Source organism: Oryx dammah, unplaced genomic scaffold (genome assembly GCF_014754425.2).
Source record: "Oryx dammah isolate SB20612 unplaced genomic scaffold, SCBI_Odam_1.1 HiC_scaffold_28, whole genome shotgun sequence".
Classification (NCBI taxonomy): Eukaryota; Metazoa; Chordata; class Mammalia; order Artiodactyla; family Bovidae; genus Oryx; species Oryx dammah.
This window is the reverse complement of record NW_024070212.1, coordinates 28,175,230-28,189,098: the sequence shown is the minus strand read 5'-3', so window position 1 is coordinate 28,189,098 and position 13,869 is coordinate 28,175,230. Positions and strand designations below refer to the sequence as shown.

General features: G+C 40.3%; 1 protein-coding gene across 1 annotated transcript in view; it reads right to left on the bottom strand.

Moving 5' to 3' along the window:
- Positions 1 to 13,555, bottom strand: part of PTPN22 (protein tyrosine phosphatase non-receptor type 22) — a 59,960-nt gene extending 46,405 nt beyond the window's left edge. Inside the window, exon 1 of the mRNA XM_040231003.1 lies at positions 12,557 to 13,555. Coding sequence (XP_040086937.1) covers positions 12,557 to 12,643 — 87 coding nt within the window. The 5' untranslated portion in view covers positions 12,644 to 13,555. The remainder of the gene's footprint in view (positions 1 to 12,556) is intronic.
- Between the last annotated feature and the right edge of the window lie 314 nt (positions 13,556 to 13,869).

The window sequence follows — 13,869 nt, the reverse complement described above, 5'->3', positions numbered from 1 at the left end:
TGAGTCTGAGTGAACTCCAGGAGTTGGTGATGGACAGGGAGGCGTGGTGTGCTGCAATTCATGGGGTTGCAAAGAGTCGGACATGACTGAGCGACTGAACTGAACTGAACTGAATATTCCATTGTGTATATGTACCACAACTTCTTTATCCATTCATCTGTCGATGGACATCTAGGTTGCTTCTATGTTCTAGCTATTGTAAATAGTGCTGCAATGAACAATGGGATACACGTGTCTCTTTCAATTTTGGTTTCCTCAGGGTATATGCATAGGAGTGGGATTGCTGTGTCATATGGTGGTTTTATTCCTAGTTTCTTTAGGAATCTCCATACCGTCTTCCATACTGGCTGTATCAATTTACATTCCCACCAACAGTGCAAGAGCATTCCCTTTTCTCCACATCCTCTCCCGCATTTATCGTTTGTAGACTTTTTGATAATGGCCATTCTGACTGGTGTAAGATGATATCTCATAGTAGTTTTGATTTCTATTTCTCTAATAATGAGCGATGTTGAACACCTTTTCATATGCCACCTATATGTCTCCTTTGGAGAACTGTCTGTTTAGGTCTTTTTCCCACTTTTTGATTGGGTTGGTTGTTTGTCTGACATTGAGTTGTATGAGCTGCTTGTATATTTTGGAAATTCTTTGTCAGTTTTTTTATTTGCTATTATTTTCTTCCATTTTGAGGGCTGTCTTTTCACTTTGCTTATAGTTTCCTTTGCTGTGCAAAAGCTTTTAAGTTTAATCAGGGCCCACTTGTTTACTTTTGTTTTTATTTCCATTACTTTAGGAGGTGGGTCATAGAGGATCTTGCTTTGATTTATGTCATCGAGTGTTCTGCCTATGTTTTCTTCTAAGAGAATGGATTTTTATTTCCTACTCTGTTCCTTCTCCCAGAGTTATCTGGCTGGATGACAAATGCAGACATTCTTTTAGCAAAACATCACATAGGAAATGCCTGTAGAACTGTTAATTTGGAAAGTGTGAAAGATTTTTTTTTCAGATGTCTTACCTAAAGGTCAGACTGCTGTGAACGTCTTTTTCTCACTCCCCTTCTCTCTCTACTAGACCCCCAAGGCTCCAACACTCAACCAGGGAATAAAGCAGAGCTGACTCGGGACAGAGAACTAGTAAACCTCACAAGAATAAGAGAAAATCTGAAGGTTGGAAGGAAAAGAGTATAAAAGAGAAAGCAGAACCATGAGGGTGGGCTGGGTCGGGGGAGAAAAGAGAGGTTGAAGGGAGAAAGTATTTCTCTACCAACCGCAAAGTGGATATGAGTTCCTAAAGGCAGCACCAATGAGAGAAATCAGGAAATGAAAAAAAGCTGCTGAGAGAATAGAGAAAAGGAGCCTCCTGAGTCCTGATCGTTTGGAATGTATGAGAAACTGGATTCTGTGCATATGCTTGATAAGCTAAAAGTATGCTGATTTGGTTTGTGGATTATACCCCTTTCTTTTCTTTCTTTTCTTTTTTTTTCTGAATAATTTTTTAATATTTATTTTTATTTATTTATTTGGCTATGCTGGGTCTTAGTTGCTGCATGCAGGATTTTCCATCTTTGTTGCACTATGCGGAATCTTTATTTGGGGCATTTGAACTCTCAGTTGTGGCATGTGGGATCTAGTTCCCTGACCAGGGATCGAACCTAGGCCTTCTGCATTGGGAGCATGGAGTCTTAATCACTGAACCACCAGGAAAGTCCCCCCATTTCAAGACAGGAAAACAGAACTGAGGTCCTGGCTATGAAATTGTGGAAATCAGGACTGAATCTATTGCATGCTCTTTTTCACTGACTAGAACAGTGATTGCTAGTAAATGAATCAACATCACTCTCAGAAGAGAAGAGTAAGAAAGAAGAAAGCACAGACCACATTTGGTGTTGGCACTCTCTGCCTTGGAGGACTACACTATTGTATAGAAAGCAGAGCATGAGTTACATCTGGGTGTCACCCTCCTGAGCTAAGCAGAAGAGGGGACTCAAAGTTGAAGTGTCTCCAGAGCCTCTTAAGGTAGTTCTTCAGTGCCTTACAATGGCAGGTCAGTATTATCTATTCCAAGCCTCCAACAGGATAGAGACAGCATGAATACAAAGGAATGGAATTAGGAGCTCAGGCCTCTGTCCAGCAAACAAGGCTACCACTAGTAGGAATGGGGAACAAGACTGAACTGGCCCTGATTGTGCACGCAATCATCTTCAACTAGACAGGCAAGCTTACGGGGATTGTGTTGCCAGTGGGAAAGCAGTAGCTAAACTGGGGTGAGTAAACAAAGAGTTTCAAATTTAGATCAATAAAATGTAAGGATATGGCAAAAAGAAATGGATTTAAATGTATTTTAAATGTCCAGTGAATAACTTTAAATGTGGGACTGGATGGTCCTACGTGGGACTGCAGGCTGAAGATGGAACTGGGAGAAACTAGCTTTACGGATAATATGATATATTAATTCTAGTGGAAGCACTTGGAGAAGGCAACGGCACCGCACTCCAGTACTCTTGCCTGGAAAATCCCATGGACGGAGGAGCCTGGTGGGCTGCAGTCCATGGGGTCGCTAAGAGTCGGACACAACTGCACGACTTCACTTTCACTTTTCACTCTCATGCACTGGAGAAGGAAATGGCAACCCACTCCAGTACTCTTGCCTGGAAAATCCCATGGACAGAGGAGCCTGGTGGGCTGCAGTCCATGGGGTCCGCAAAGAGTCAGACAAGACTGAGCGACTTCACTTTCACTTTTCACTTTCATGCATTGGAGAAGGAAATGGCAACCCACTCCAGTGTTCTTGCCTGGAGAATCCCATGGATGGCAGAGCCTGGTGGGCTGCCATCTACGGGGTCGCACAGAGTCAGACAGGACTGAAGCGACTTAGCAGCAGCAGCAGCAGCAGCAGCAGTGGAAGCACTAAAAAAAACTTCACCTTAATGGGTACAATGGAGTAGGAAATGGCAACTCACTCCACGATTCTCGCCTGGAAAATTCCATGGAGAGAGGAGCCTGGCGGGCTAAAGTCCATAATGTTGCAGACAGTCAGACACAACTGAGGGACTGAGCACAACGGGTACAAAAGTCAGGAAATGCTGATAAGTCTGTTCAAGTGATAGGCCAGTTCACATAAATGAGTCATTTCAACTCAACAGATGTTTGTGCACTTGTTATGCAGGAGGTACTGTGTTCATGACTGCTTGGCTAGTATTGTTATAAATAAATACAGAATGAGGAGGTATCTATATCTTCTCTATAGAGCTAAGATGTATCTAGGTCTTCTCTGGTCTGTCTATGATAAAGTCTTCACAGGTTGCTACAACACCAACCTGACTTCTAGTGCGGTATAAACTGACATTAGCACTTGACCTTCAGGACTGGATATCTTCTTTCTATTAGGGTTCATCGAATGCTTCATATTTAATAAATGTCTTTGTATTAATACATTCCATATTTACCTCTTCTACAAAAGCACTTCATATCCAGGAAGCATAAAATTCTCTTTTTTTTTTTGCTTTTTATTGTTTAAATGGAACCCAACAACACTAAAGGAAAAATTTTAATATAGATTTTTAAAGTAAAAAGTAATGCATATGAATTGCAGAAATTTTAGAATATACAGAACCCATAAAAAGATGATTAAAAATCACCTTATCTTTAACCCTCAGAGTTAATTATTCTTAATATTTTGAAATATTACATTCCAGCCTTTTATTCACATGTGTAATGAAGATGGGCTCATACTGCACATAGGGTTTTATAACTTGCTCTCTTTAGTTAACAGTTTGCCTTCTTCTACATTATTTGTGGGCCTCCCTGGTGGCTTAAACATTAAAGAATCCACCTGCAGACTCTTCTGTTGTATGAGATGCAACATAAGTTACTTAACCCATTCCTTTATACTCTTGGACATTTAAGTTGCTTTCAATCTTCCTAAACAATCCAACAATATTACAATAGGTGGCCAGAATCAATATAAATATCTTTTATTATTTCCTTCACATGAATTCTTAGGAGTGTTCAATGAATTTGCCTGGTTTTTTTTATCCATATTACAAAATATACATCAGAACCAGTATATAAATTTTGCCTCCAGAATGTTATAACAGCAATGTTTGAGACCAGTATACCACCCATGTAGAAGACTGCATAATTCTAAATGCTGGCCAACATAAAGATTATGATGTTTTAAGTATAGATGCATTTGGTAGGTAAAATGTTATTAGTTGTATTTTATGTTATTTGAATTTCCCTTTGCAGTTTCTTCTCTCCGAAACAGTTTTTAGAAGGAAGAAAATACACTGTAATCGCATCACCCTACCTATATGAAACTGTGTTCCTGTTTCTGTATTCACATCCAGTCTTTGAACAAATACGTATAGACATCCAACAAACTCATATATGCATATTTAGCACACTTGCCATTCTCTAAACTCACTTTTTCCACATGATCATACTTTTTTTTTAAACACGTGCTTTTTAAATCAAGATCCCTCAACTACCTCCAATGTAGAAAAGAAAAAAGCATCTAAGGAGTTTTAACCATAAAGGAATGCATCAAATTGACCAGCATGAAACATATAACCAAGCCTTAACTCATATTTAACACAATGGCTGAAAAGCACATGTAATAAAAAAACAGTTGGTTGTAGTAGTTGACCAAAGTGAATATCTATTCCCTTGTAAATTATCATTGATCAGATTAAAAAAAATACATTAAAGGAAGAGGATGATCCTCATTAAGTTTAGAAGAAGGAAAATAAAGTCACTAGTGTCCAGAAAAAAGTGGTGAACACCACCCTGAGGGTTCAAACAAAAAGATGAAGACATTGTATACCATCACAGTTGGGGTCACTAAAATCACCATGCTCATCAAGCAGCTTTCTTACTATCATTGGCTTCTCATGTAAGTTTCTCTCCAAATTCAGAGAACATGGTGGGCAGTCAATGCAAACTTGTATTCTGACAATAATTTTTCTCCACCCAAAATCAGTAAATTGGCATTCTTATTTTTGGCGAATTTCCTATGTATTTGCCTGATTCTGATCAACTCTCAGTGCACTGACAAAATTGATTTTTTAGACCAACAAAGCTAAAGTCAAGACACTGAACTATGGTGACTCAAAATAGTTACTACTACCCTAAGTGACTACTTGGTCTCTCTCAGTGCACTCTGTGATCACAACAATAATTGCATATATTAAACCTTGGCAGAATTAATAAAAATGGGACTTCAGTGGTCTGGTGGTTAAGACTGCTTCTACTGCAGGGGGCATGGGTTTGATCCCTGGTCAGGGAAGCTCTGCCTGCCACACGGTATGGTGTAAAAAAATGCTTTTAAAAAGAATTCATAAAAATGATTAGAAAAAATGAAGACCCAGCTACATGCAACTAAATGAATTTTAGAAATACAATGTAGAATGAAAAAGGAAAATATTAAAAATGTATATATGACATTTTATTTACATAGAATTCAAAAACAAGTAAAATTAATCTCTATTGCTTAGTGATATATAGGCCTTGAAGCTATGTGAAACAAAGGAAAAAATAATATTGTGATAGTGTTTACCTCTAGTCAGGTGGAAGTTGAGGGGAGTTATGATCTGGAAGGACACCTAAAGGATTTGGGGTGTGGGTAATGTTCTATTTCTTGATCTGAATGGTACTTATATAGATACCTGCTTTATTACTAATTGTTAAATTGTATGTGTGTGTTTAAAGCACTTTCCTGTGTAGATGTTATATTCTACAGTTCTCTTAAGAAGTTGAGTGTTGTGCCGTGCTAAGTCGCTTCAGTCATGTCCGACCCACCAGGCTCCTCTGTCCATGGGATTCTCTAGGCAAGAATACTGGAGTGGGTTGCCATGCCCTCCTCCAGGGGATCTTCCCGACCCAGGGATTGAACCTGCATCTCTTGTGTCTCCTGCTTTGGCAGGCAGGTTCTTTACTACTAGCTCCACCTGGGAAGATGGATGGATAAACAGGAGTGGGGAGATGTGGTGGAGACCAAGAGCACAAACTCAAAAGTTAAATAGTTTTATTTCAAATCTGAATTCTACAACTTATGCTCTCCATGACATTAGCTAAGTTGTTTGTTTTCTCTGACCCTCAGTGTCTACAACGTAGCAAATACTGTTCTAGTTGTTGAGGATATCAAGATCAGCAGAAGTAAATCTGAGCCTTGCCTTTGTGGAGCTTCAGTCTGATGGGAAAGCAGACATTAATCAAATAACAACACAAACTAATGTATAATTGGAACTGTGATAAATGCTATGAACACTTTACTAAAGCTGGAGACTGGGGAGAAACTTTTAAAAAATGACAGATGGTGCTGGGGGCTTATTTGATTTATTTAGGGAGGTGAAGGAAGGCTTCTCTGAGAAAGTGACCACCAAATTGATATCTGAAGAATTATAAAGTGTTAAGTAGGTAAAGAAGAGAGTGAAGGAATATTCAAAGCAGAGGTAACAGCATGTGTACAAAGTCCTGTGGCAGAGAAAACATAACAAGGACGAGAAACTGAGCATGCTGTAAAAAGCTGGAGAACTCGGCAATAGGTCCACGTGGGACTTTATTAGTGTTTATTACAAATGACTCTTTGGGAATTAAATAAGGCTCTGTTCATGAAGCACTCAAGCAGAGTCTGGAACATGATTCAGTGGGTTAGCTATTATGGAAAATACACCAACAGTAAGTTTATATGAGGAAATGCAGATTGAAAATAGTGATGAAAAATTTTCAGGCTTGGAAATCAAATAAAAGTAACATAACAAAGTACTGTTTTACACTAATTAAATTTAAAAAATAAAACATGATTTTACTTGATGTAGTTTAAGTATAGAGGCTAAGAGGCCTTGGAATCAAACATATCAGAGTTCCAAATCCTGGTTTTACTATTTCAAGGATAAGATGAAGATACTTATTTCCTCTTGGGGTTGTTGTAGTGATTAAGATCATATATGGTAAACCACTTTGATAGCCTAGCATATGATAAGCAGTCAAAAAATTTATCTATTACTATCTTTTTTAGATATTAACTGAGACTAGTTCATGAGTCGATAAGTCGTGTCTGACTTCCCAACCTCATGGACGGTAGCCCACCAGGCTTCTGTGTCCATGGGAATTCCCAGGCAAGAATCCTGGAATGGGTTGCCATTTCCTTCTCTAGGGAATCTTCCTGACCCAGGGATCGAACCCCGGGCTCCTGCACTGCAAGCAGTTTCCTGCGTTGCAGGCTGATTCTTTACCTACTGAGCTACCCGGGAAGTGCTGGTGGTAGAGAATATGATAAATTCAGATACTGTAAGTTAAAAAAAAACTCTCTTGGAATACATCTGGCAAAACTTAACCAATTAAATGCTAATACTCTTTGGTCCAGTAGTAACAGTTTTGGGCATCTAGCTCTAGGATATAATCCAAACAAAGGGGAAAACCACATGGACATCTATTGCAGTGTTATCAATAATCATGAAAAATGAGAAATAACCTCAATTTCCAACAACAGAAAAATAAATTATTTGGGTGCATACCTCATGTCAGGCATTTTATATATTTATTCTATTCACAGAAATTTTGCAAAGTGAATAATATTTTTGTTACCACTTCTTTTTTTGTGCGTGTGGGGAGGCCGTGTCTGTTCTTAGTTGCATCATGTGCGATCTTTCCGTTGAGGCATATGGGCTTATGGAGGAGGAAATGGTAACCCATTCCAATATTCTTCCCTGGAAAATCCCATGGACAGAGAAGCCTGGTGGGCTACAGTCCGTGGGGTCACAAAGAGTCAGACACGACTTAGTGTCTGATCATACATACAGGCTCAGTTGCCACGAAGTATGTGGAATCTTAGTTCCCCAACCAGGGATGGAACCTCTGTCCGCTGCATTGGAAGGCAGATTCTTAATCACTGGACCACCAAGGAAGTCTAGTTACCACTTAGGTTCTTTGTTCAAGGTCACATAACTAATAATAGGCAGAATACAAATTTAAACCCAGACTTATATGACTCCAAAGTTGTCACAAGAACAGCAAGACTGCCTTAACTTGAAAGTAAATTCCACCACTTACTATCTATGTGACCCTGAGCAAGTCAGTTAACCTCTCTGGGTCTCAGTTTCCTCATCCATAAAATGAAAATAATAACAGTGCCTTCCCCAATAGATTTAAATGAGTTGACATATAGAAGTGTTTAGAACAGTTTCCATAAGAGGTATAAAAGTATTAGCTATTACTTTATTATATTTTCATATTATCAAAAGTCATTAATATAGATTTTAATCAATATGATAATTTTGTTGCAGTAAGTGAAAATATGAGAATATAAAATAATAGCTATGTGTATAATTACAATGATATGAAAAGCATCCTATGAGTGGACAAAAACTAGAATTTTTATACCCCCTAAAATTTTATTTGTTGGGATGTGGGTACTATGGTGAATTTATTTTCTTTTAACTTGTAATAGTATTGTTTTTAAAAAATGACAATAAAAGTTTTATTTTTTTGAAGGATTTTTAAGAAATTTTCAATAATATGATTACATACTGCTATTTCTGCCATATAGAAACTATGCCAACTAGGGACTCACCTTTAGGCTAGGTTCTATGAGGGACTCAAAGTTATTGGCTGAAGCAAGATATTATTGCATAAGGATTAATTTCACAGACTCTGATATGACAGATCCAAGTTAAATTTCATGTCTATGGCTAAGCAGCTGAGTGAACTTAAGCCAATTATTTAACTTCTTAGAGCCGAATTCTCCTTATCAGTGAGTCAGAGATCAGAACTACCTCATAGGTTTTTTTAAATGAGTAATAAATAAGATAATGGATGTGATGTTTCCTTGACATTTCACCAAGACTATCACAATTATAATTAAATATTTAATAGAGTAATTAGTTGTTTAATGTCTGCCTCTCTAAGACATCTCTAATGTCTTATAAAGATAAGCTCCACTAAAGCATGGAGTATCACAGAACCAGTATCCAGCACAATGCTTTGCACATAGTAAGCACTCAATAAATATTTGAAGGAAGGCATGAGAACCTTATAGGAGCGGTCTCTTCCCTGGTGGCTCAGATGGTAAAGCATCTGCCTACAATGTGGGAGACCTGGGTTCAATCCCTGGGTCAGGAAGATCTCCTGGAGAAGGAAATAGCAACCCACTCCAGTACTCTTGCCTGGAAAATCCTATGGACAGAGGAGCCTGGTAGGCTACCGTCCATGGGGTCACAAAGAGTCAGACACGACTGAGTGACTTCACTCACAGTGGTAGTTTCAACTACAGAAGTATTATTGAGAGACTTCCCTGGTGGTCCAGAGGTTAAGAATGCCAGTGCAGGAGACAAAGGTTTAATCCTTAGTCTGGGAAGATTCCACATGCCATGGGGCAACTAAGCCCAGGTGCTACAAATACTGAAGCTCACATGCTCTAGAGCCCGTGAGCCACAACTACTGAGCCCACATGCTGCAACTTCTGAAGCCCATGTGCCCTAGAGTCCATGCTCCACAACAAGAGAAGCCGCTGCGATGAGAAGCCAGAGCGCTGCAGCTAGAATGGCCCCCACTTGCTGCAACTAGAGAAAGCCTGAGTGCATCAGTGAAGACCCAGTGCAGCCAAAAATAATAAAAATAAATAAATAAAAGATAAATAAAAATTTTAGACAACAACAAAATAGGAGGATTATTGATTTTAGCCTTAGCTTGGGAAAAAGAGCTTGGCATGAGAAAAAGACCAAAGCAGCCCAGTACCGGCTCTAGCTGTCATAGCAGGGCTTTGTGCGCTGCACAAAAATACTTGACCAAGGGGGAAGTGGGGACTGACATCGAAGCCATGAACCCAGTGGGGGCAGGGTGTACAGAGTATCTACCTGGAAATAGAGATATCTTTCGATAATTCTTGCAGAAGTGAAGTGAAGTCGCTAAGTTGTGTCCAACTCTTTGCGACCCCATGGACTGTAGCCTACCAGACTCCTCCGTCCATAGGATTTTCCAGGCAAGAGTACTGGAGTGGGTTGCTATTTCCTTCTCCAGGGGATCTTCCCAACCCAGGGATCGAACCCCAGTCTCCCTCATTGTAGGCAGACGCTTTACTGTCTGAGCCACCAGGGAAGTCAGTTCCTGCAGAGACACTCCTATTTAGGCCAGCAGTGGCCATGTGTCACAGAATCAGCCCTCAAATTTCAGAAACATCACATCCTGGGAGAATATATTCAGAGCTGAAGATGGAATGGGGACATGACCAGGTGGAAATCCTTCCTATTGAAGAGCAGTATTTACCTTGTCCCAGCCAGCATACTGGCCCCATTCACCACCCCCCCACCTCCCCCTAAGCTACTCTTTCTGGTATCTCAGCTGAACATTTAGGTGGGGTTGAGGGAAAGACTCTGTTTTTCCACTGGAGGACATGAGTCAGTGAACAGTGAGGTTCCACTTAATCACCACCCAAAAACAAGGTTCTTAAAATTAGGAGCTAGAAAAGCAAGGAAGTGATTAATATAAAAGTCAGGAGAGTGATTATTCCTTGGGCAAAGCAGGGTAGGGTGGGTGTGGGGGCGACAGTGGGGGCGAGGGATCTGATGAGGAAGGGACACATAGAGGTCTTCTGGGGCTGACAGTGTTCTGTTCTTTGACCTGAGTGGTGGTTACTTTACAATTATACTTGGGTTTTATGTAGTTTTCTAAATGTGTATTATCATAATTTTAAACAGCTGGAAAAAACACAAACTATAAAAGGTTTTTAAGCCGGGAAAAAAAAATAACCAGATCACTTGGTGGTATTAAAAGATCACTTGAGTGTCAAACGGAAAATTGATTGAAGGTAGGGCAAGGCTAGAGCAGAGAAAACAGGAGGTGAGGTAGCTGCTATAATTTGGTGAGAGGTTATAATGACTGAGCTAAGAAGAGGTAAAATATCAGAGAGGTAGTCTATATTACTTTCTAAAACACAACCAAAATAAAACAGAGGCTGCCCCTGCCCCCTCAGCTTGCTTCTTACCTCTCTGTATTGGAGATATTTGGCTCAGGAGTTCTAGCCCAGGGCCAGGTACATGTTTAAGACACATAGGCCAGGCTTTCCACCTCCCCCAGCTCCCTGCTAATTCTACTAGAGGGATTCAGACTGTCTGGCCAGTGGGAACTAGAATGTCATTTTTCATGATACCACGGTATTATCGAAGTTGAGCTGACACAGGGGTTTCTATCATAATACAAGATCACATCATAATATCTAATCACTCAAGAATCTGCAGTGTTTTCACATCTTACTATCTGGTCCAGAAGATCCCTTGGAGGAGAGCATGGCAACCCACTCCAGTATTCTTGCCTGGAGAATCCCATGGTCAGAGAAACCTGGTGGGCTATAGTACATAGGGTCACACAGAGTCGGACACGACTGAAACAACTTAGCACGAACACATCAGAATGTTAGCTCCATGAGGGCAAAGGTTTTTTGTTCACTGCTATCTCCTTGGTGCCTGGAACTAAACTTGATACATAGCACATGCTCAATAAACTTACTGAATGAATGGTCACATTTAAATATTAAGTATTGATCTTTAGCCATCACAATAATCTTGCGCAGAGAGTTAGGACATAAATTATTATCCCTGTTTCAGAACTCAGAAAATAGAGACTCAGTGAGATTAAGGAACATGCCAAGTAGTTGATAATTTGGTTGATGACAGTCATGATTTAATTTTAGACTTCACACTTAAATTCTCTTATTTTTTCAATATCCTCACAACTGAAAAGGTAAGGTTTGAAGTTCTTACAGAGCCAAAACACCAGCTGGAGGTATTCCAAGATACATGATAAGTACTCTCAGACATCCTATGTCATCTGATGTGCTGGGTTATAAGATGAATGAGGCTGACCCAGTTGCCACTGCATCAATAAGCACTGTTCTGCTAGAGGAAATACAGTGTCCCTCTAGGTAACCAAACCTTATGCTACCTTGTGCCTATGTTTCTCTCCATCTCCCTCACCTTTCTCTACTCTCCATCCTAGCCATTCCACCCCTCCAAGCAAAAGAAGATTAAGGAAACCCCATTACTGTAAAAGCACATGTTCTCATATTTTTTCTTCATTAAAAAAAAGCTAAAATGAATATGGCAGAAAGTAGTTAGGGTGCTCTTCAAGAGTTTTTGTCATCCAAATGGAACCCACAGGAGGGTTCCATAAAAGCATAATGCTCCATGAAAAGTTAGTCTTGGTTTCTTTTCTCTTGACATTAATTAAAATTAGCTGTTTGAAGCATAAACCCAACTCAGATACCTGGGAACTCCAGATGTTCAATTAATATCATATTTATGCAATTGGAATTATGTATGTCATCTATAGGAGTCCTAGTCAAAGTCTAAGAACTAGCAAGGAAAATATTTAAAACTGTATTTTGGAGAGAATAACTAGAATACACACAAACCACTTAGAGAAATCAAACTTTTAGGTTGCCTTCTTCCCCTGAAAGTTCTGAAATTCTCTTTATCCGACGAACAACTTGATCTATGAGAGTTGAACCACTGTCATCAAACAGTCTATGTAAATAGTCTGAGAGTGTCACACATAGAACTTACCAGAAATTCATTAGCAAACTCCTCTTTGTTACTTTTCCTGTGTTGTGCCTCATCCAGGAACTTCTGCAGAATTTCTCTTTGGTCCATACTGCAGGGGAAGAGAGACAGTCTACGAGTGGGTTAAGGGAGGGCATGTCAGATGTGTGTCATGGCCGAGACAGCACTGAGAAGCCACTGAAGCCGCTTGAGCAGAGCATGTTGAAGGCTGTGGTTTACTGACTTCATCACAAGCCCTAGAGGAAATTAGTATGTAACCAGCCTCTGTGGTCACACAACAAAGCCAGCACCCTCACTCCTGGGCCCTAGCGCCTTCCTTCTCAGGAAAGCAACCTGGTTGCAGTTCAGGTTTTTAACAAACAAGAGGGTAGCTAGAACACAACGTATGTGTGGTCTGCTTATCTCTGAGACTACTCCATTCCATTGCCTGTAAGCAAACGTCATCATTTTTCTTGCTTCCTAGAGAAAAGGCAGAATTACAGGTTTCCTGGATGGTTTCTGCCACCTCTCATTTCCCTAGTGAGCACAAAAAACCTGTTGACGCCTTCTATTTCCTCATGTCCCAAAAGAACTCCGTAAAAGTTCTTGTGGGTCCAGAAGAGGAAACAGTTTGGAGACACTGTTTGGAGTTAAGACACCTTCTAAAGCTTTCTTGTCAGTGTGATCAGTGGCAAATGTCTGTCCATCAGAGAAGGCATTTTTGTTGAATTTTTGCTTCTGCCCTATAGACCTAACTCTCTTTCAGATGAAGCAAAGTCAGCTGCTTCTGAGAGTCTGTGTCTCTCCCAGGGCTGGGGAAGTGCTCACCTCCAGTAAGGGAAGTACAGCTGATTTCAGGACCCCCACCCCCACCTTCCAGCACTTTCTGAGCTTCATTTGGTTTCTGGATATAAAAAGAGCTCTGGCCTACACGGGATCCACGAGCACAGTGGCCCCCATGAAGAGGACATGACCAGGAAGCTGGCACAAAATCCCCTGTATTCATGCTAGTAAAATGTGAGGGAGCAGAAAGAGAGTAACCAGGCAAGAAGGGGTTGCCACACCCTCCTCCAGCAGATCTTCCCGACCCAGGGATCAGACCCAGGTCCCCTGCATCTCCTGCAGCAGCGGGTGGGTTCTTTACCACTAGTGCCACCTGGGAGGTCCCAGTAAAATATGAAGGAACAGAAAAAGAGTCAAATCAATCACTTTGCTGACAACAATAGACCTTTTAGGGCAGAAAGCCTGAAGAACTATTTCTAGAGAAGATGTTTATACTCTGCAACCAAAGCCTGGAGAAAAGCCATTGATTCCGGAAGCCACACTGTTCATGTAGG